At 44.4% G+C, this 22,169-nt stretch overlaps 1 protein-coding gene across 7 annotated transcripts in view; it reads left to right on the top strand.

The window, feature by feature from the left end:
- The first annotated feature begins 122 nt into the window (after positions 1 to 122).
- LOC143133913 (protein 4.1-like) overlaps positions 123 to 22,169 on the top strand; it is a 52,589-nt gene continuing 30,542 nt past the window's right edge. For 3 of the 7 annotated variants that reach the window (XM_076293878.1, XM_076293875.1, XM_076293873.1), the window contains exons 1-3: positions 10,609 to 10,693; positions 19,019 to 19,269; positions 21,896 to 22,090. In XM_076293878.1, coding sequence (XP_076149993.1) covers positions 19,030 to 19,269; positions 21,896 to 22,090 — 435 coding nt within the window. In that variant the 5' untranslated portion in view covers positions 10,609 to 10,693; positions 19,019 to 19,029. Of the gene's footprint in view, positions 525 to 10,607; positions 10,694 to 19,018; positions 19,270 to 21,895; positions 22,091 to 22,169 lie in introns of those variants that run through there. The other 4 variants (XM_076293874.1, XM_076293877.1, XM_076293879.1 and 1 more) reach the window with 4 other exon arrangements.

Raw genomic sequence — 22,169 nt, 5'->3', positions numbered from 1 at the left:
GCATTAGTGCTATCACAACCATGTATTATAGTCGAACTGGTGCTCTGTCAAACATCACACACAACTGAGTGTCGCTCAGCTTTCCAGGTGAGAATCACGGATGATAACCTACAATGTGTCCACTGAGAAACACGCTGGATTTCATTCTTACATTTTGGTCCAATCTTTTTGAAACCAACAAACTAAACTTGGGCTCTGTTATCTTTCTCCCTTTCTGTCATCATGGAAAACCGCGGTACATCCTTAAACTCAACTCCACATGCTGGATCCAATGGTCACTTGAACTGGGGCTTCCTGTGCACGGTAAGTACTTTCCGTCAAATTTTGCCATATGCTATTATGTGGTCTATGGATATCTGTAGCACATTGTAGCGGAACACTCCCACTGCTAAATTTGCTGCTCCGGGGAAAACTTCGAATGTGGTTAAACCAAACCACGGTACAGGCTGCCCCTTAAGTTGAATCACCTCTGACTTCAGTGGGTAGCCTACATGTTGGCATGGACTGGGTTACTGCTGACCGAGGTAGTGCTTTCTTGTATGTATACATGTTTCCTGCTTTGGCATTTTAAAAGCTCGTGCTTTGTCGTGAAATGTGCTGAACAGCGTCGATTTGGTTGACGTCAGTGCTGTAGCATGTGAGTCACGCGAAATATGGAAAGGAAAAAAAAGAATGTGAGAAAAACAGAACAGAAACATCACAGCATTAGCCCACCAGCCTAGCGCACCAGGGCTTCCCAGACAAAACAGTATTGATTTTAAGCTGTGACTATCATTTTCGTGTCTTGCGTATCTGCTGTCAAAGGAAAAGGGAAAAGGAGATGTCGATGCCGAGTCGTGTCCTGTTTCTGAACTATTAGGTTTACAGAATTCATCTGTATTTTGAAGCGGGGGCAGCCATTGCTTCAAACAGTTTTTGTCAGTAATTGTAGGCTATAGCCTAACTGCAAAATCACTGAGCACCAAAGCGTCAGTAATTACATTCTTCTGTTGACTCATGAATGACTGACTTCATAATCTCATGTTGCGCATTTGCGTGGCAACTTTGTATTCAAATACATGATTTAGATTGACTTTTGTATCATAATTGTCGGTCCAGCAGGGGTATGATTTACCTCCGTTCCCCCTTAAATTCCATCAAGTGACAGAACCACAGCTCTTTTTGGAGTTCACAGTGCCCATCCTTTACATGGGCATTAGCTGTGTTTGTGTGTCTGTGTACTTTGTGTTTGTGTACTATATCTGTGTGTCTGGGACTGTAATGGAGAGGTTTGCCTGACACAACATTGTGTAGGCTCAGCAGCAAGGGCAAAGGTCAAGTGCCTGAAGTGTCCCTGCACTGAGACGTCTTTATCAGGAACAGAGTGATAAATACTGCTCAAAGGTTGCAGCAGTTTGCAACAGGCATCTCTCTCTCTCTCTCTCTCTCTCTCTCTCTCTCTCTTTATCCTTCCTTTCACCCTTCCCTTGCTTCTCTCTCATTCATTGGGCAGCCGTGGCCTACTGGTTAGCGCTTCGGACTTGTAACCGGAGGGTTGCCGGTTCGAACCCCGACCAGTAGGCACGGCTGAAGTGCCCTTGAGCAAGGCACCTAACCCCTCACTGCTCCCCGAGCGCCGCTGTTGTTGCATGCAGCTCACTGTGCCGGGATTAGTGTGTGCTTCACTTCACTGTGTGCTGAGTGTGTTTCACTAATTCACGGATTGGGATAAATGCAGAGACAAAATTTCCCTCACGGGATCAAAAGAGTATATATACTTACTTAATTACATTCTTTATCATCTTTCCTCTTTCCCTTGCATTCTTTCCCTCTACCCTTCACATGTCCCTCCACCTCTATTTCTCTCTGTGTTCTTCTTTCTCTGTATCTACCATTCACTGGTCCTCTTTCTTGCTTGGAGCAGAGCTGGAGAGGGACAGGCCTTGTTGGAGTTGTAGTCGTGTGTGTGTGTGTGTGTGTGTGTGTGTGTGTGTGTGTGTGTGTGTGTGTGTGTGTGTGTGGTGTGTGTGTGTGTGTGTGTGTGTGTGTGTGTGTGTGTGTGTGTGTGTGTGTGTGTGTGTGTGTGTGTGTGTGTGTGTGTGTGTGTGTGTGTGTGTGTGTGTGTCTACTTCAGTTGTAGAGGTACACATACCAAGGTGGTTGCTTTAGAGTGATGATTTGTTGGAGAGGGTGAGCTAGAAAGTAGTGTGTGTGTGTGTTAGTACAGTAGTGGTTAAGCTCTGCTGACTTGGCACAAGACTTTGGACATGTTGGCCAGACTCAAGAACTGGACGTGAATTCCTTGACTGTGTGTGTAAGAGAACAGGCTAGTGTTTCTCTGTTTTTTCTCTTATGAATGCATACTGTATACATTACATACATTCATTATATTAAAAAAATCCCCATAATAAAGTATGCGTGGGTGACGTGTGTTGCACACACCATTGTGACTGTAATTGTTAAATGGATGGAATCTCTGCTTTGCTAAATTGTGTGTGTGTGTGTGTGGTAACCGGTGATAGCTGTGTTGTCATCAGTTCCAAAGAGGCAGAGAACGATAAGAGACTTGCCAGCTCTCAGAGTTCCAGCAGTGATGATAAGCTTGCTTTCTCTCTCTCTCTCTCTCTCTCTCTCTCTCTCTCTCTCTCTCTCTCTCTCTCTCGCACTACTGGTCTTGCCTGTCTCTCTCTTTCTCTACACTCTACTCTGTCTTTCTATCCATCCATTCTTCTCCATCTCTAGGAACTATGAACTTCCTCACCTACTTTTTACTTTCTCACCTTCTCTTCAGTTTTCATTTGAAGGTTTCATTTGAAGAATCACCCAAAATATCAGCTGTAATTGCACACACTTTATTCCTCACCCTCTATTTCTCTTTCTCCCTAACTCACTCTCTCACCCACTCTTTTTATCTCCCTAACTCTCTCTCTCACCCTCTCTCTTTCTCTCTCTCTCCATAACTCTCTCTTCCCTTCTAGCTCTCTAACCATCTTTCTCTCTCTCTCCCTAACCCTTTCTCTCAGCATCTCCCTTTCTTTCTCTCTCTGTCCATAACTCTCTTTCTCACCCTCTCTCTTTTTCTCTCTCACCCCCCCCCCTCTCTCCCCTGTTTCTCCTGTTGAGGGAATGCCTCTGGCTGTGTGTTGTTGTCCATATAAAGTCATGCAGTGGTGGTGACAGCACCTCACATCTCCAGTCAGTGGAATGAAGGGAGAATGGGGGAGGGGTATTTATAGTCAAGAGGGTGCCGGCCAGGTCACATCGGAACACTGTGCGGGTGTGTGTGTGCATCTGAAATTGACTGAGTGGTTGAGGTTGTGTGGGTGGTAGTGTGTGTTTATTTGTGTGTTAGAGAAAGAAGAGCATGTAATTATGATTAGATGTAATTATTTTGTTGTAGTCGCACAACAGGTTGTTTGAGTTATGTTCATTCAAATATATTGCACAGTCACTTCTGTCTAATGTGTGTGTGTATTTTTTTCTTCTCTCTCTCTCTGTCACTCACTCTCACACACACACACACACACACACACACACACATATGCTTGCACACACTTTCATTCAACAAAGGGAAAACTGGGAGTGAGGCTAAATCCACGTTGTATAGTTATTTTGTTAGCACATCTGTGGGATAAATGAAAGTGAAGTCTGAACAGCAACAGAAATGGCTTCCAGAGAAGTCACAAAGGACGAATGCTATTCATGATTTTTCACTCCCTCCATGTGATTGTCAATTTTCTACCAAGCAGCACTTCAGCAACACGCATACCGGCGCACACGCACACTCACACACAGAGACACACAGATATGCACTCTCATACACGGACACATAAAAATTCATACAGATATTGTATACATATTTAACAATTAAGTCACTCATATTCATAATATCTATAATGTTGAATAGGCCTTCATAGACGATCTGACAAACAGATCTAAAAATGCCTGCTCCACAATCTCAAGTATGTGTAGGGCTAGGCTATCATGGCTATCCAAAGGTTAGGAATCTTCCCATTCTTTATGGAGCAGAGTGTCATGGTCAAAGTGATGGTGTTTTGTGTGTGCGTTTGCATGTGTGTAAAGATAAACTCGCACACGTGTGGCATGTGCTGCACTATCCTGGTGTCCCTCGACTGCACCTAAGGCAAGGTCATATTACCACAATCGACAACTCAAATACACATATTGATGTCAGTAAAATACTACCAGTTAAAGGAACACGCCACCCAATGTCAGTAGTAATATATGTTCTTACCTTAACTTTCACGAGTTGAGTCATACCTCTCCCGTGTCCGTTCGTGCACTCAAACGCTCTGGTGCGCGGCTGGACTGTGTTAGCATGTTGCTATGCTAGCGGGCTTTGACGGCAACTAAGCGTAGAAGTAATCAAAAACATCCACGTTTTACCGACTTAAATACAGTTGCACGAGTAGTTGATAGAAATGCTACGGCCACACAACGTGAAACGTGGCGATTTTCCAAGCGAATAAACCAGAGAACTACAATGTGTGGCGCAATAGCACTTGGGAGTACTTCGACCTAGCGTAGTAGTATTGTTAACACCTAATTGTAGATCCTATCCACCACAGAGTTTAGAATCCATGCTGGATCGACCCTCAGCCTCTCCCTCCCCTCTGAGCGAGAGAGAGGCACACACACTAGAGATGCGCTGATGGGCTATTATTTCAACCATAACTGCATAGCAAAACTTATCATCCATCAGCCATCCATCAACACCAAAGTTTTTTGACCAATCTTCGAAACGGCACCCGCCCACCATCCGCTGGTTGTTTTAATGTAGCCTAGGCTATATGGGTGATGCAGCACTGCTGACGTGAGGCTAGAAAGCCCTTGCCTGTTCTAGGAAGACTGATCCAATGCAGCAAATATATTAAAAGGCTAAAGTCGTACATTGGCTATGTTGTAGCCTATCCCCAGAATATCAGCAGCAAACTCGGTCTCTGTCTCGCAAAACAGTCTCCAAATAAAACGCACATCGGCCTGTTGCCTATACTGCCAGCTTGTGACAATATATCGTCCAAAATGCTTGATTGCATTGCATTCTCCACATTTTTAGCTACATTTTCATGTACCACATCAGCATTTTTGTTCAGTGAATCTTTTGTAAATTGCTTTAAAATGAATTGCGCTGTCTGTCTGAAAAAGACGCGCTCGTGCAGTCAAAATGAATGGGAGTCTTCAGAACAGGCTTTCAGTCACCCTGACATGACAGTGTGTAAAGTAGCCTATAATGTGAATGACTTGTTATTTTATCAAGGATTTCTTTCTTTTTGCAAAAAATAAAGTACAATAGGCATTAATTAGTAGGCCAGGAGCATGTTGAAATTATGTGGCAAATTGCGTTTTTTATTACAATGATAAAATTGTAAAAGGACGTGACCGAAGCTGAGGCAAGCCAGGCAATAGGCCTATAGGCCCGACGGTAATTGTAAAGCAATTTACAAAAGATTCACTGAACAAAAATGCTGATGTGGTACATGAAAATGTAGCTAAAAATGTGGAGAATGCAATGCAATCAAGCATTTTGGACGATATATTTTCACAAGCTGGCAGAAAAGGCAACAGGCCGATGTGCGTTTTATTTGGAGACTGTTTTGCGAGACAGAGACTGAGTTTGCTGCTGATATTCTGGGGATAGGCTACAACATAGCCAATGTACGACTTTAGCCTTTTAATATATTTGCTGCATTGGATCAGTCTTCCTAGAACAGGCAAGGGCTTTCTAGCCTCACGTCAGCAGCGCTGCATCACCCATATAGCCTACATTAAAACAACCAGCGGATGGTGGGCGGGTGCCGTTTCGAAAATTGGTCAAAAAACTTTGGTGTTGATGGATGGCTGATGGATGATAAGTTTTGCTATGCAGTTATGGTTGAAATAATAGCCCATCAGCGCATCTCTAGTGTGTGTGCCTCTCTCTCGCTCAGAGGGGAGGGAGAGGCTGAGGGTCGATCCAGCATGGATTCTAAACTCTGTGGTGGATAGGATCTACAATTAGGTGTTAACAATACTACTACGCTAGGTCGAAGTACTCCCAAGTGCTATTGCGCCACACATTGTAGTTCTCCGGTTTATTCGCTTGGAAAATCGCCACGTTTCACGTTGCGTGGCCGTAGCATTTCTATCAACTACTCGTGCAACTGTATTTAAGTCGGTAAAACGTGGATGTTTTTGATTACTTCTACGCTTAGTTGCCGTCAAAGCCCGCTAGCATAGCAACATGCTAACACAGTCCAGCCTCGCACCAGAGCGTTTGAGTGCACGTAAGGACACGGGAGAGGTATGACTCAACTCGTGAAAGTTAAGGTAAGAACATATATTACTACTGACATTGGGTGGCGTGTTCCTTTAAACCAATCAGTGGAAAATAGTGATTGAAATATGGCATTTCCACTAGTTTCATCCAGTGCTTTTATATAGATGAATGTCAATGATCTTAACGATTATGTAAAATGATTACGGTCAGCTCCAATAATGGTGATCAAGTCATTATGGAATAATTGTGACTGGTCCTGATTCACCAGATCTTTATGGATCAGATTCAGTGTGTGTGTCTGTGTATGAACCAGATGGACACTAGCCTGACGAGCCAGACCCACATTAAAATGTAGGGTCTGGGCACTCACCGTTCGCAGTGCTCAGTCCGAGGGGCGGGATAATCGGTTGTCTTTCAAATTCTCTCTGCACGCAATAGGACAGCGCTATGAGTCCCATGCGTTTCCCACCAACGGAGCTAGTTGGCTAGTTCAAACTTTTGCCAACTTAATAAAAGCTTAACTCGTGTCACACTGTTCGCCAACAGCAACATTATCTTATTTGTTTTCAAGTAGCAGGGAATTTAAGCCAAACCCTTGCAACTCTGCCATCAATCATTATGTTAAGCCCGCCTAACGACTCTATACACGATTTGATTGGCCTGATAGAAGTTTAATTTTTCGAGCTCACAAGCCAACGGAGAGTTGCTAGACTAGCCCTGGCAGCAAATTTAATTTGCTGCCGCTAGGGTGCGTCTAGATTTCTAGGCTAGATGGACACACCTCAGGGTGCTAGTTCATACATACACCAGAAAACAAAAGTTTGCACCCATCTACTGTAAAATGACAAAAGGTCTCCAACAAAGAATTTCTATAGTTAATTCCATGAAAGTATACACATATTTTATACACTCGTTTTAGAATAGGAGTATGCCAACAACGAATTTGTTTTCCACACACTCACAGGACAAAAGATTAGCTTTTAAGAGTGCAGACGGGCTCCTCACAGGTCTGAAAAGTGCTCTCCGGCAGTAACACGTTTATCTGAGATCGTAGGAGGCGGTTATTGAATTTCCAGCAGAGATGATCCATTTACTGTGTTGTATTTTTGTCGGGGAACAAGCTGAATGTCCGTCTGTAAGAGCAGGCCAGATGACCTGAGCGTGGCCCTGGCAGGAAGTCAGGAATGTCATCCTGAGGCCAGATGAGAAGGCTGTGTGTGTCAGGTTTTCTGTACAGTGTGTAAGGTGGGAAGTGGGGGAGTGCTTCTGAGGGACCTTATACCAGGTGTGTGTGTGTGTGTGTGTGTGTGTGTGTGTGTGTGTGTGTGTGTGTGTGTGTGCGCGTGTGTGTGTGCGTGTGTGTGTGTGCGTGTGCGTGTGAGAATCAGAGAGACGGGGGTGGGCGACTCACAAGAGACCTTAGACCAAGTGTGTGTATAGGTGAGTTGATAGTTGCAAGTGATCCTGGTGTTATTCTGTTTTTGGTGCAAGCTTGGACATGCCTGTGGCTGATATAACTGCATGTGACATAAAGGCATTGTTAAGTGCAATGATTTGCGCGCGTGTGTGCGTGTGTCTCATGTTTCTGATATAATGTGGGCACAACAATAATCATTGGACCTGTTTGTGGATTCACTATTAGCTATATAGACATCACATGTTGCTGGAGAGTGTGTGTGTCAGCAGTCTGTTTGAGTGAACTATGTGTTTCTGCTTTTCCTGTGACATTGAAGCTAATTTTGCTTGAATAGGCATTACACACACACACACACACACACACACACACACACACACACACACACACACATAAAACACACACACTGATTGAGAAAGCTGCTAGAGAAGACTCTGTCATCAGTCCACAGATCATGTGCTGTCTAGAGTGTCCTCTGCTGACGATTCAGTTGGCCCATTCACTGATGACTCAGAGGGTTAAGGGTTAATGTTCAGGAATACTCTAGCTCTTGTTCTTGAGTATCTTGCACTGTACATTCTCCTCTGTCATGTCTTGAGGTTGTATTTTCTTAGTAACGTGAAACATCTACTGTGGTCGATGAACTGATATGGATAGTGAACATTTGTAACTTTTTTTGTTTTGTTTGTATTGCTACAGCTGCATCCAGTCAGACGAGCTGGAGTGTGACCTGCCAAAAACAGTTCTGCTGGCCCTTCTGATTGCAGTTGTGTTGATAGTAATAATCTTTCTAAATGACAGTTGACCCTGACTGTGAACCTGGCGCCTCTCTAGTCTGGTGTGGATCTAGTCTAGATCCCTGAAACTAATGGATCAATTAAGAAAATAATCGACAATGACAATAGTTAGTTGCAGCCCTGATTGGTTTGTGTTCTGTTGTGTAGGTTTTGATTGATCCCCAGGCTTTGATGTTGCTTAGATCGAGTGGCTAAGAGCTGTCACCTTTGGACTTGGCACATGTAGGCCTATAACTGTCTGTGCTGCAGTTTTTATGATGTAGAAAACTGATTACATGGACTTGAACTCATGAGCTGAAGAATAGGTAATGCTAGTGACACCTCTTGATATTCTTTCCTGGGGATAACAGAAACCCAAGATCTAATTAGAATCGGTAATTAGTCAGTATTTTGTTGAAGCCTTTTGACTGTTCTTCTGCCATGTCCTTTAAAATGCTTTGCACTGTATTTGCACCCATATATTACTTTGAATTAGTGGCTTAAGGCATTCCTATGGCATATTTAGTGGAGCTAAAGTCTGACTGTGAAGGTATATGTATATATAGTTATATATGTAACAGCCCTGCGGTCTTGGCTTTGTTGGCTGCATGCATGCATACACTTGGCAGCACATATGTCTGTGTTTCCTCTGTGGTGACTGGGCCTAGTGCTTCATGATGGCCTGGCCACATGTGGGTGTGGCTAGTAAGAGAGAGAACACACACACACACACACACACACACACATACACACACACACACACACACACACACTGGATCCAGACCAGCCACAGTACCCACAGGGTTACTCTTTCATTAGTGTGCTATATATATATTTCACTGAATAAATAAATAAGCAAATGAGGGGGAAACCTCCAAAATATCACCACACACATCACATTGACACATTTCACATGGTGAAGAACTGAATAGCCTGCAAATAGGAGGATGAATGAGTGTTAAATAGTGTAGGTAAAAGTAATTGTAGATTTGAACTAGTGTGGTTTGACTGTCTGCAAATTGTTATGAATGCAGAGGGTGAACTTGATTGGCTGGTAGGGATGAAGGCGGTGCATGTGATTGGGTGTGCCAAATTGTACGGGTGAATGGAACTGGATTGACTGAGTGTAAAGGAGCGTATAAGCATAGCTGTGGAGGAGTTTGCTCCTTATGGAATGGATCAGGGCTTCACCAGCATCTCCAGTGGCTCTAGTGACTTCAGCAGCCTTACGTTTCAGTTCACTTCCACTTTTTGGGAACTGCCACCACTGTGAGTGCAAGAGACATTATCACACACCTATGTGCAGTGCAGAATTTTAGCATGCAATGCGCTATTAATGACCCAGACAGATACCATGTTTCACATGCTGGGTCAACATGGCAAACATGACCACAAAAGTGTACAAAAATGTGACCTTGGTCATTGCATTTAGACTACCGGTATCCCTTCTGATTATGTAGCAAAGTTATTGTGCTGATTCCAGTGTGGTTAAAAAAGGTGGAGACCTTGCATGAGTGTTGAAACTAATCAGAGCGATCCCACCCCTGATCACAACTCAGTGTGGCCCAGACCCAACCCAGACATAGCCTGGATCCAGTGGGTCACGGCCCAGTGCTTCAGGGCCAGGTGGTGCCCTGGACAAATCTCTTTTCTACTGCGCTCACTCGGGACTATTATAAAAGCAGTTCGTTACATCATTTTCCAGTAAGGAAGGTTTACTATATTTGAACGGTGTCTGTTACATTTTTGTTCTGTACATGGTGAAGACGTATCTAGAGTGCTTAGTGATCGCAAACATATTGCGGAAAACCTTGATAATGTACACGTTTTTTAGAAAATAACATAATATAGCCTGGCACATGTAGGCCTACATTCAACTGGTAATAGTAGCCTATTAATCGTTTTGAATTTCAGGCTAATGTCTAGTTTCAGGTTAACTTTACCGCTGTCATACTGGCTACCTATTGCATTATTTACTAGGCCTACAATAAAACAGATCGAGGCTTAATAAATCCATTAAATCCAGTTCATGCCAAGTGACTGGAAGTTATTCAACCAAACCTAGGCTCTGCCTATTCCAAGCATAGTAGGCTACTACAATCCCAGAATTCCTTGCGAGCTCAGAGCTTGACATATCGGATCATGAGAGCGGGGTCTCAAACTAAGCGTTACCGCTGTCAGTAGGCTAGCCTCCACAGCGGGCCGGTGATACATCTTCCTCGGACGGTGAAAAGGGACCAATTTACGGTAATGTCAGTTAGGCTACGATCTCTTGTTTGTTGCAGTCAGACCAGTGCTGCTGGTCATTATCATAGAGATAATCCTGTCTTTTGCGGAGGAAATATTTTCTTGCGGTCTCAGGTCTGCAAAATTGCCCTCTTCTTCCCTAAGCAGAGGGTTGATGAGCTGACGCATGTATGCCCGGTTTATCGTGGGTGTTTTGCATGAAGTGTCACTAAAGGAAAACGTAGTTCGGCCTTTCAGTGGCTTTGCCAAGACGGTGATTTTTAATGCCTGCTGTTTTTCTAGTGAATTGCATTTGCTATCCAGCGTCTTTAAAAATGCTGTATCTGCTTTCTTTTTAATGGAACCTCAAGAAGACTGTTGTTAACAGGGTCCTACATCGATGCACTGACAGTATATTACGAAGGGAACTGTAATTTATAGGTTAGATTCTGTTCAGAAAACCGTAAAGAATATCTTGAATCTTGAGTTCAGCTCAGTCTAGCCTACTTCATCGATGGGTCAGTGCGTCATCTTTTTTGTATGTGACGCTGAACGGTCTTTTGTAAACATTCTGAAGACATACTGATTTTTAGCATAGATATTCATGTTTTTTTTCCATTGCATCGGCATGTTTTGCGTCCTCCAGCGCAGTAGGTGTGGCTTGGACGCATCGTCGCACAGCTCTAGGCTGTGACATCACAGCTTTCATCTTGGTGGTTTGAGGACGCGCGCGGCAATGTTAAATCTCTGCCCTGTGTGGTGGTGCCGTGGCGAAGCACAGCAAACCCACGCTGTTTTTATGCTTCTCCTCAGCTCAGTCTAACCCTAAAACAAAACAACGGCGTGTAGCACAACAGACGTCTGTAGCGAGGCCATCTCCAGTCACAGCCAGAGGAATCTTGATCCATCTAATGGAATCTGTCTCCCCCTACTTACTTCCCATGTTTTGCCTCTTTGTTAACTGTGTGTTTATTTAGTTCGAAAAGCACAGAGGTTCTAGATGCGATAGAGCTCCTGTCTGACTTGTCACTTGTTAACAAAGTGGGCTACACATGGTGAGGTGATGTTTTATAGCCTAAGCTTATGCAGGTGTGCTATGCTTTTTGCCAAGGCCATACTGGAAGACATGCAGTTAGATTCCAAAAGATTCTTGTCTGGAATTACTCCTGCTCTGAGATCCAAACATGATTTAGGCCCATCTGTTCATGATTAATTAACGGAGCTCAGACGGGGTTCCCCCTGTTTGCCATTAATCGCTGACTGGGGGTCGAGGTATCCCGGTGTCCCCCTCCATCCTACCGACAGCAGGGGGTCTAGAATCAGCCACTGACCACATGTCTGGCCATCGGGGAGACTAGTTCAGACCAAACAATCCAAAGACTCAAAGTGATTCCTCTACATGTGGCCTAGATATAGCCTAAATTCAAATCCAAATTTTGAATGTATTTCCCCAGACTCCTGAGTCCTGAGTTTTTCGGTCAATAGCTCTGGTGTCATCACCCCCTTGTGACTGGGTAGGGATTTGATGAATTTGTCTCTTGGGAGATTTCTGTTGATTAGCCTACTCCTGGGGATGGGGGCTGTGTGACCAAAATCAGAGCTGAGGAGACCCTTTCCATGTCCTCCAGCTGGAGGGAGAATTGTCAGTGCTTTAACAGACACACACAGGAAAGGAATGTGCAGTATGTTCATATTTGATATGAACATACAAGTATGTCAACAAACACCTACACAGAATCTATGACATTTTATTGCGCTCTCCCTTACTTTGCTCCTGTAATCGTGATTCATGTAGTCTTTAGTCTCCCATAGCTTTTTGTTTGGTCTCTTTCTGATCATTCTGTTCTTTCATCTCAAATTAGCTCTCTCTCTCTTTCTAACCCCCCCCCCCACACACACACACACACTAAACATTAGAGCCTCTGCCTTGTTTCTATGGCAACAACAGATGATAAAAAGCATGCACTGATTGTTCCCAAATATGAGACATTATTTTCTGGCACTGAAACACCGTTGTGTGTAACAGCACTGAACCGTGCTTAGCAATTCAGTATACGGTCATAAAGTTGAAATATGCATGTGAAGGAGTTATAGGAACATGGATAGGGTGGAACCTTTTAAAGTGTATCACTCAGCCATTGGTCATTATGTTACAACACAAGACTGGTCTAAAGAGTTGTGCAGATATTGGAGTTTTTTTGTCACACTCATTTTTTTTGTCACACTCATTTTTTGTTTGTTTTTTTGTTGCTTTTATACCGATCTGAATAGGGAAGTTACACCTATGGTGTGAGTTCTCTGGGCTCGAAGCCCATTGCCCTTGCATTGGGTGGTTCTGGCTCTACAAGGTGATCTACAGGAGATCACCTCTTGTTTCATTTGCATATTCATTCATCACTCATGTTCATTTCTTGTTCATTATCATTACCAGCCACCATTTGACACCAGCGCACAGGAGTCAGATCATTTAAAAGAGCTGTTTCCACATGTCACTCCTAAGATCATTCATTCATTCCTTCTGATGACTGCAAGAAGGATCCAAATCACTCTTTTGTTTGTCACGAAGTTGATAAAAAAAAAAAAAAAAAGATTAATTTCAAAATCCAACCTTGTGCCATCCTCTTCTGTTGTGGCTCTGCCACAGGGTCATAACAAATACCATGAAGTACACACTGCCACAGGGTCATAACAAATACCATGAAGTACACACTGCCACAGGGTCATAACAAATACCATGAAGTACACACTGCCACAGGGTCATAACAAATACCATGTACACACTGCCACAGGGTCATAACAAATACCATGAAGTACACACTGGCTCAGCTGTCAGTTTTTTCTAGCTTAATTAGAAGCAGCAATGAGCTGTGCTTAAATGTGCTCTTCCATTTTCCAGCGTTACAGCTTGGGTGAATGGCCAAACCACAAGTATGAATACCTCTCAACTTGTTGAGCTATCAACCTAGTTACTGTATACCAGGTTAGTGACTACATTGGCTTGTGACCACACTGACTCAAATTGATGTTAGCCAAAACTAATATGGCCCCCACGAGGTCTCATTCTAACAAATCTGACCCACTATACCTAATAGTCTGACCTCTACACAGCTGGGTTGCATTTACACCAGGCATGCTACCGAAGGTTCACAGACCGGAAAAATAATTTTAGACTGGTCTAATGTGGACCTTTCTCACATCTGGTGTAACCAATACAGTAGTTGTATTGATTGTAGTGGAATCTGTCATTGTCTACATTGCATTGTTTGCATTGTTTACCGTTGCCACTTTAGTTAGATATCTAGACATCCGTGGCCTGCTGGTTATGGAATTGGACTTGTGACCGAAGGGTGGTTCGGGTGGGGGGGGAGTGCTTGAACAGCACTTTCCCACATCCATGTCCACGGATGAGGTGCCCTTGAGAAAGGCACCTAACCCCCAGCTGGTCCCCGGGCGCCAGATCAAGGGCTGCCCACTGCTCCGGATGTGTATCCTAGCTAGCTCCTGGCTCACTGACCCAAGTATGTGTGTACACTACCCTTGGATGTGTAAAATGCTGAGGACGAATTGCACTGAAGACTTAAATCACTATTTTACATTCCTATTTACTAAATTTGTATTTAACTTACTATGCAAAGTTGAGCTGGCTCTGAGTGTAACCATTTTATTATGGTATTGATGTGACCTTTATTGAGTATATGATATCAACTTGAAACTTGAAACACCCCTGGATTACACAGTGTCTGTCTGTATAGAAATTTAAATAAATAAATGTAAATATAGTTCTATAGTTATGTAAGTTATTCTCGACACTGGTATGTCCTCCGTGGGGTCCAGATGTAGTGTCTGGCATGCGGATCAGCCCCGGTGCCCAGGAATGTCTGGTTTAATATGAGGCACCCCTAGGATCCATGAGAACCTATACCTATACAGGTAGTATTCTCTGTAGTGTTCTGACAGCGTACATGTCGGGTGAATGTCCAAGCTTACTTTGATGATTCTTTAGGGGGTGTGCGTGTGAGAGAGAAAGAGAGAGTGAGAGAGGACTAGCACATTCAGCAAACAGCTGCATGCCCTTTGGTTGTAGGCTTATGCAAGCCACCCCTCACTAACACACACACACACACACACACACAGAGAGAGACACACACACCATCATTAGTTTGTGTCTTCACACATCAACTCCCCTTAATGACCCTAGTTATGGAGTGTAAAATAGAGGATCATTCAGACTACATCTGCATTAACCGCCAGCCTCAGCTAGAGATCTGCTTTTTATTGAATGTTTTGAACCATGCTGTGTATACGTATGAGTATATATATACGCTTTTGATCTTGTGAGGGAAATTTGGTCTCTGCATTTAACCCAATCCACGAATTAGTGAAAGACACACAGCACATAGTGAACACACAGTGAGGTGAAGCACAGACTAATCCCGACGCAGTGAGCTGCCTGCTACAGCGGCGCTCGGGGAGCAGTGAGGGGTTCGGTGCCTTGCTCGAGGGCACTTCAGCGTTCCTACTGGTCGGGATTCGAACCGGCAACCCTCCTGTTACAAGTCCAAAGCGCTAAACACTAGGCCACGGCTGCCCCTCATAATAAGAATCGTATTAATTTTAAGTTTTGAAGTTTATAGAAAATCATTAGATTGTGCGTTTTTAGCTGTTGTTTTATTTTAATACTGTTAAAAAACCTTAGATGTTCATTTTTATGTGTAGTTTAAACCCCTCCCATGTCGGTCCAACCTTCATCAGTGTGAGTCCAGCTGTCAGAAGTGCTCATTGTTAGCAGAATGTGTTGCATTCCAGCTCTAAAACGGCACCCTCTTGGTATTTGCCGTTCACATTTTAGCTCGAATCAGCAGGCTGTTGCCGTTAACATTTATTATTCTAGCTCTCGAACAGACGGCTCTCTGGGTGATGCCAGCACCACAGGAGGATCACATGAGTGTGAATGTGTCAGAAAGGGCATCACTGTCATCCCTGTGCCACCTTGCCACCCTCCAGAGGGCACATGGGGGGGGGGGGGGGGGTACAGCTGTGGTTCTTTTTCCTGCCACTGCCTCAAGGCATTGTGGGTAAAGCAGATGTCTCTCCGCTTGGCAGGCTCTGTGCCAGCGGTGTGGGTTACCTCACAGACTGGCGTGACACCAGCCACAGCTGGTCACAGGAAGAGAGTGAGAAAGGGAAGGACATGTAGGGGCAGACCTTTGACTTGGCTTAAAGAGCCGCAGGAGTAACATTACAGACATAGTGGCTGCGGTCATCAGGCCCCCCCGTGTCTAAGCACTGCCTCAGCACCCTGTCCCTGCTCCCTTCAGCCCTCATTATCACACACACACGCACTGCGTGCACACACACACACACACACACACACACACACACACACACACACTAAGACAGCTCTGCCGCTGGTGGTGTTGGTGTGCTACATGTATTTCCGTTTCACCATTTTGTGATTGTGTCACTGTGCTTTTATAGATGTCTACTACAGAAGCTCTCAGCCTGTGAGCATCTGGCTTTGAGGGGTCATTCTCTCCTGACCACTGACCTATAAAACGCCTGGATGGGCTTGGGTGTGCTTTCCATTCCAGACCAGTTGAGTTCTTGGACATAAGCACTCTTGAAAAGCAGACAGAGCAGCGCAGGGCCATGATGTAAGGGCCTAATTCTAGCCCCTCTCTCTCTCTCTCTCTCTCTCTCTCTCTCTCTCTCTCTCTCTCTCTCTCTCTCTCTCTCTCTCTCTCTCTCTCTCTCTCTCTCTCTCTCTCTCTCTCTCTCTCTCTCTCTCTCTCTTTTTGTGTGTGTGTGTGAGTGACCTCACTGAAGAGGAAGCGACTATTAAAAGTGACCTCAGTGGTGGTTGAACGTCAGACTGACTTGACTGGCAGGCTGTAGGAGAGTTACCTGCAGCCTGTTTCCTCATAGACCTCCATAGAAAAGCCTGAATTTCTCAGGGGCAAAAGTTTTCAAAAATTTCTATGTCAAGTATATATTTGTTTTAAATGATGTTTGTCATATGCTGTTATATATTTGTCCTCCCCTGCTGTTTTTGGGAATGTGATCGTTCAACCCAAGATGACCTCATACTTTTAGAGGAGCTAATGTGGGGGTGGTGAAAACAAGTGAGAAAGTGAGTGAGAGATTTGATAGAGGAGTGAAGACATGAACAACGAGAGAAAACGGTGGTGTGTGTGTGTGTGTGGGGGGGGGGGGGTGGATGCTGTATTGTCCTGAGTTGTCAGTTCTGAGCTGATGGCACAATAGGAGAGAGAGTGGGATGAGCTTTGCTGAGAAGAGACTGAGAGACAGACTCCCCGTGCTGCAGTGAGAGACAGAGATATTAATGCTGGGAAATTAATGGAGTCTCCTCTCTCCTTTTATCTTCTCTTATGGAGCATTGCACTCTGTTGCTGCTCCTCTCTCTACCTCTACCTCACCTTTCTTTCTTCTTTCTTTTCCTCCTCCTCTGCTCATGCCCCCAGTGCACTCTCTTTCTCGTGTCCTCTCCAGTGCAATGTTCTCCTCTCTGCACCTCTCTGGTCTCACTGACATAAGAAATCACGCAAGCTCTAGAAAGCTCCAGTGCAATATGAAATATTTCTAAAAGCTGGAGCAGCACGAGCTTGAGTTTGCTGAGCTCCAAACCCGTCTGTGCACAGACGCGGCACTAAAGCCAAAAATAAATAAATATACAAAAAAACAATACACAGCTTCCTTTTTAAAATGGGGAATTGAGACAAGTCTCTCATGAGAGCAGAGGCAGCCATTTGAAGTCCTGGTTGGGTTTCTCGTCTTTGATCAATGCTGGTGAAATAATAAACCCCCAAATGAGTAATTAAGTACTCTCCATGCTGCCCCCCTCCGTCCTCAGTGATATCCCATCATCCTATAATCATAATCTCTGTTGATCATGCAGTTCAAAGTTTTTTTTGTGTGTGTGTTGTGTTGTTGTAGGGGCAGAAGCCAGGATTGCCCAGGCAAAGCCCCCATGAGTTGGCACCAAACGCTAATCCCATTGCACTAGAACCACACTAAACAAACTTGAACTCACACAGAAACAACACAGAAATAAGTCACCAAGATAGCTTTCTAATGCGCTCTAATCAGCTAACTCCAATGGACATTAAAGATCTGATGCTGACCGCCTTTGTTTAAAAAGGGTTTGACACTCAGTAGTGAGTGTTCTCTGTGTCTCTGTGTGTGTGTGTGTGTAGTCTGGAGATTGGGCAGTCTCCTTCACTCACAGCTCCTACTCGACCCCACATGCCACAGAGTAAACACTCACCCATAAATAGACCTGTGTGTATACTGTATGAACTACGTGTGTGTGTGTGTGTGTGTGTGTGTGTGTTTCTTTCTGTGTCTGTGGGAAAACGGGTACAGCCAGCAATGACAAGCATCCTCCACTTAGAACACACTCCAGATAGCCTAACTCGGGTCCAGTTAGCTGTGTGTGTGTGTGTGCATGCTTGTGTGGGCGGCTTTTATAGTCCTCTCTGGGAAAAAAAGACTGGAGAGGGCACTCTCGCTCTCTGTCTCTCTCACACTAACAGTCTACCTCTCCATTCCTACTCTCATTCTCTCTCTTTCTCTCACACACACACACCACAGCACTCTAGGATCTTAGCATCTAGCTCTAGTCTAGAATATGTACATCACACTGGAGATGTCCTGACTTCTGTCTGTGTGAATGTCTTGTAAAAACAGAACAGAGACTGTTCTCTGGTGTTCAGGGACCAAGTGGGAAAAGGGGAAAGAAGTGTTGTCAGTGGAGACTGTTCTCCTGACCTCGTATGTGCATGATTTTAAAGATGCCCCCAGTGTGTAGTGCTGTAGCTGCCTGGCTGCTCTAGTTGTTGGCTGCAGCAACTCGAGCTAAGTAGTACCGACTATTTAGTTTTGTTTGTTAGTTTTCTTTCTACCGACAGTACTCGGTGACCTCGAGAAACAGAGATCTGGTAAGGGGGCACAGTGGATTTAACTTGGCGCAGAGTTGACTTGCTCAAGGGCTGCCTTATGCTATGGAGTCCCTCAGGCAGCTGCTTTGCTCACATAAACACATTGGTCCAAAGTACCCTTTCAGTGCAGTGCGTGACTCAGTGAAATTAAGAATTAGATGGAAATGAGATATTACTTTGCCACAGTATGTTTACCATAGTAAGCCTTCTAATGCCAGAAGCTGTCTCTCTTGAGGTAGGCCTCTTGGGTCAGCTATGGATAAGGGATTTGAAAATGTTTAGTTCAGTTTATTAAGTGTAAATCCTTTAAAATGAAAGTAAATGAATCCAGAGCCTGACTAAGATATATCTCTCTCTCTTCTCTCCCTCCCTCTCTGTGTGTGTGTAGTGTGAATTGCCATGACGACGGCCTCAGGGTCAGACTCCGGGCCTCCAAAGGAGCGTCAGGAGGAACCAAAGGAGGAGAAGAAGAAAGAGAAGAGGAGAGGAAAGAGAAGGGGTGGAGGAGAGCAGAGGAAAGAGCGGAAGAAAGAGGAGCAGACTGCTGCACAGACGACAGTGGCAGCCAGCACAGCTCCGTCTCGCTCCCAAACGCCTTTGACATCACACAGGCCTCCCAGAGAGAGCTTCCCAGCAGAGGTACCACACACACACACACACACACACACACACACACACACACACACACACACACACACACAAGCATGCAAACGCAGAGACGCACACCCCCTGTGTGAACTTCTCAGGGTAGTGTTTGGGTGGCAGTGAGGTGGAAGGATTGGATTTGCTAGCCTGAGCCGGGGCTTTGGGATTCTGTCGGGTTTAGTAGTGGACACTGCCACACATTTCACCTCTATTAGCTGCTCTGATGACCGTGTGTGTGTGCGTATGTTTGCTCACGGATGTTAAAGCCATCAGACGATGATGATCACTGTACCGAAGTGAAATATGAAGGCTGAAGCTTCACTGATTATATTGAGTAACAGTATTGACTATTGTGATTGCATAACAACATACAGTAAACCGTTTATTGGATAGGATACCCACACAATATTATTCTTTATTATTATTATTATTATTATTACATTACATTTAGCAGACACTTCTTGACCAAAGTGACTTACATATGTCAGCTATATTACAAGGGATCACATTGTCCCCGGAGCTACTTGGGGTTAAGTGCCTTGCTCAAGGGCACAGCGGTGGAAGCCGGGAATTGAACCCACAACTTCCAGGCTGCACGCTAGCCCAGCTCCTTAACCACTACACTACCACCGCCCCTGACTCAGTCAGGACGATAGAATATCAGGATCCAGGCTTTTATTATTTTCAATGAGGGGCCAGTGCCCCTCAAGGGAGAGATGGCATGTTTGTGTCACCCCATCAAGGGTTTCACCAGATTCTCTGACAATAAGGCCTCTGCCCCTACCTCTATGCATGGAGATGAATGGACATTATTGTTTCTTATTGCTTTTTTCTCTCATTTTCATTCCTTATTTTATTAGGCTATTGATTGAATTGACATTGTTTATTATTGCTATTCTCCTTATTATAGTTTGACCAACATTCTAATCTGGTCCCTGTTAAATGTTAAATATTATATTGTTTTTGTGTGTGTTGCTTTGGACAAAGGCGTCTGCCAAATCCCATAACCATAACCATAACCATGTCTGTGATGATTTACTGAACATTGCTTTTGATCTTCTCTTTGTTATACCCTGTGATTACTCATCTTTCTTTTGTTGTGTCCTGACTGGTGCACTTCTACATCTCTCTCTCTCTCTCTCTCTCTCTCTCTCTCTCTCTCTCTCTCTCTCTCTCTCTCTCTCTCTCAAATTCAAATTCAAAGTTGCTTTATTAGCATGACTGTATGGGAACAGTGTTGCCAAAGCTATTGTTACATACAACATAACATACAAAAACAGAAAATACATAAGGACAGGTGGGTACATCAGTGTGGGGTGGACATAAAATATCTAGAATTAACAGCAGTAAAGAACAAGAGTAATAATAGTGTGTGTGTGTGTTAGAGGGTGACAATTTTTCGGGACTCCCGCGGGTCACGGTATTCCCGCGGGTTTCCCGCAGTACGGGAGTAAATTTCACTGTTGGTAACGTGATTGGGACGGGACAGGAAATAATAAACGGGAGCTGGCGGGAAGCCAGAGATTATTAACTTAAAAAATGACGCTGCAATGCAGTGAGTGCGCCCAAAGACGTGAGGCATTTCGTTTTAGAAAAGAGAACCAATTACAACCCACAATACGTTTGTTGTTGATTGGTAGCCTATCAGAGCAAGACAAGCAGCTGCCCTGTTCACAATCAATCAGCTTCAGCGATAGGCCCTAAGGCAAAATGGATGCAAAGAAACAGTTACAGGCGAAAGTATCAGCAAAGGACAACTCTATTCAATTGCACGAGCTGTCCGGGAAAGCGATTCTCGTTGAGTTTAATGTGTCATGCAATGTTGGGGCATGACACCTTGACGATCGCATTCCTCAATATATTTATCGCATAACCCTGGCGGAACACAAAAAATTGTTTTGTTTACTCATAGCAACGTTGCTATGCTTCGCTGGTTTAACGTGATGAGAACGGTGCAAACTTAACTGATGGGATGAGATCTAACTATGAAATGATTTAAGCATAGCCTACAGCAAAGTACTGTAAAATATGTAATTTTAATATAGCCCAAAATGATCGGCTATTAAAGAAAAGTTAGACAAGGCTTTCTGCCCTACCAAAATGTATGGTCACCGCACGCTACTGTAGCCTAACAGTCGGATAACTTTAGACATCAACATAGGGAGCGGGACGGGATTCGGGAGTCTTTCTCTCGGGATTTTGCGGGACAGAATTTTTTTTGGGGGGCTGTCACGTGATCGGGATATGACGGGAGTATTTGTGCGGGCTCGGGATGGGACGGGAGTGAAAATTGCTTCCCGTGTCACCCTCTAGTGTGTGTATCACAGACACAAATATGTTTTAGTCCCTCAGATCCTCACATCTCAAGATAAATTGTGCTGCTAAGGCAGCAGAGGGCCCTTCACCAAGAAGTATGGCCATTTTTTTCAAAATCTGTGTCAAAAAAGTGTGGGATAACTATTTGAAATTTGGGAAAGAATGTACATTTTTGTATTTTTCACAGTGAAGAAAGAAGTGCTCCTCTGTCTCAACCATCTCTGCCGGACACTGACCACATATTCCCTCTCTCTCTCTCTCTCTCTCTCTCTGTCTCTCTCTGTCTCTGTCTCTGCTCCTGTAGGTTGTCGAGGACACCCCTTCCTCATCAGCAAGCAGTAGGTTGGACACCCGTGGTTCCTCTGAGGATCAGCGCTCCCACAGATCATCCAGAAGCTTCCGTCTGTCCAGACCTCCCCACGGCAACCCCAACCAGCTCAGGAAGATGCAGTGCCGAATCACACTACTGGACGGGTCCGACTACACCTGCACGGTGGAGGTGTGTGTGTGTGTGTGTGTGTGTGTGTGTGTGTGTGTGTGTGTGTCTGGGCATGTGTAGGAGTGTACATATATAATAA

The sequence above is a fragment of the Alosa pseudoharengus genome, unplaced genomic scaffold (genome assembly GCF_046254945.1).
Source record: "Alosa pseudoharengus isolate Yale_2024_CS ecotype anadromous, Long Island Sound unplaced genomic scaffold, YU_APseudo_1.1 YU_APseudo_1.1_scf_2, whole genome shotgun sequence".
Classification (NCBI taxonomy): Eukaryota; Metazoa; Chordata; class Actinopteri; order Clupeiformes; family Clupeidae; genus Alosa; species Alosa pseudoharengus.
The sequence above is the reverse complement of the archived record's forward strand: the minus strand, read 5'-3'. Positions and strand labels throughout refer to the sequence as shown.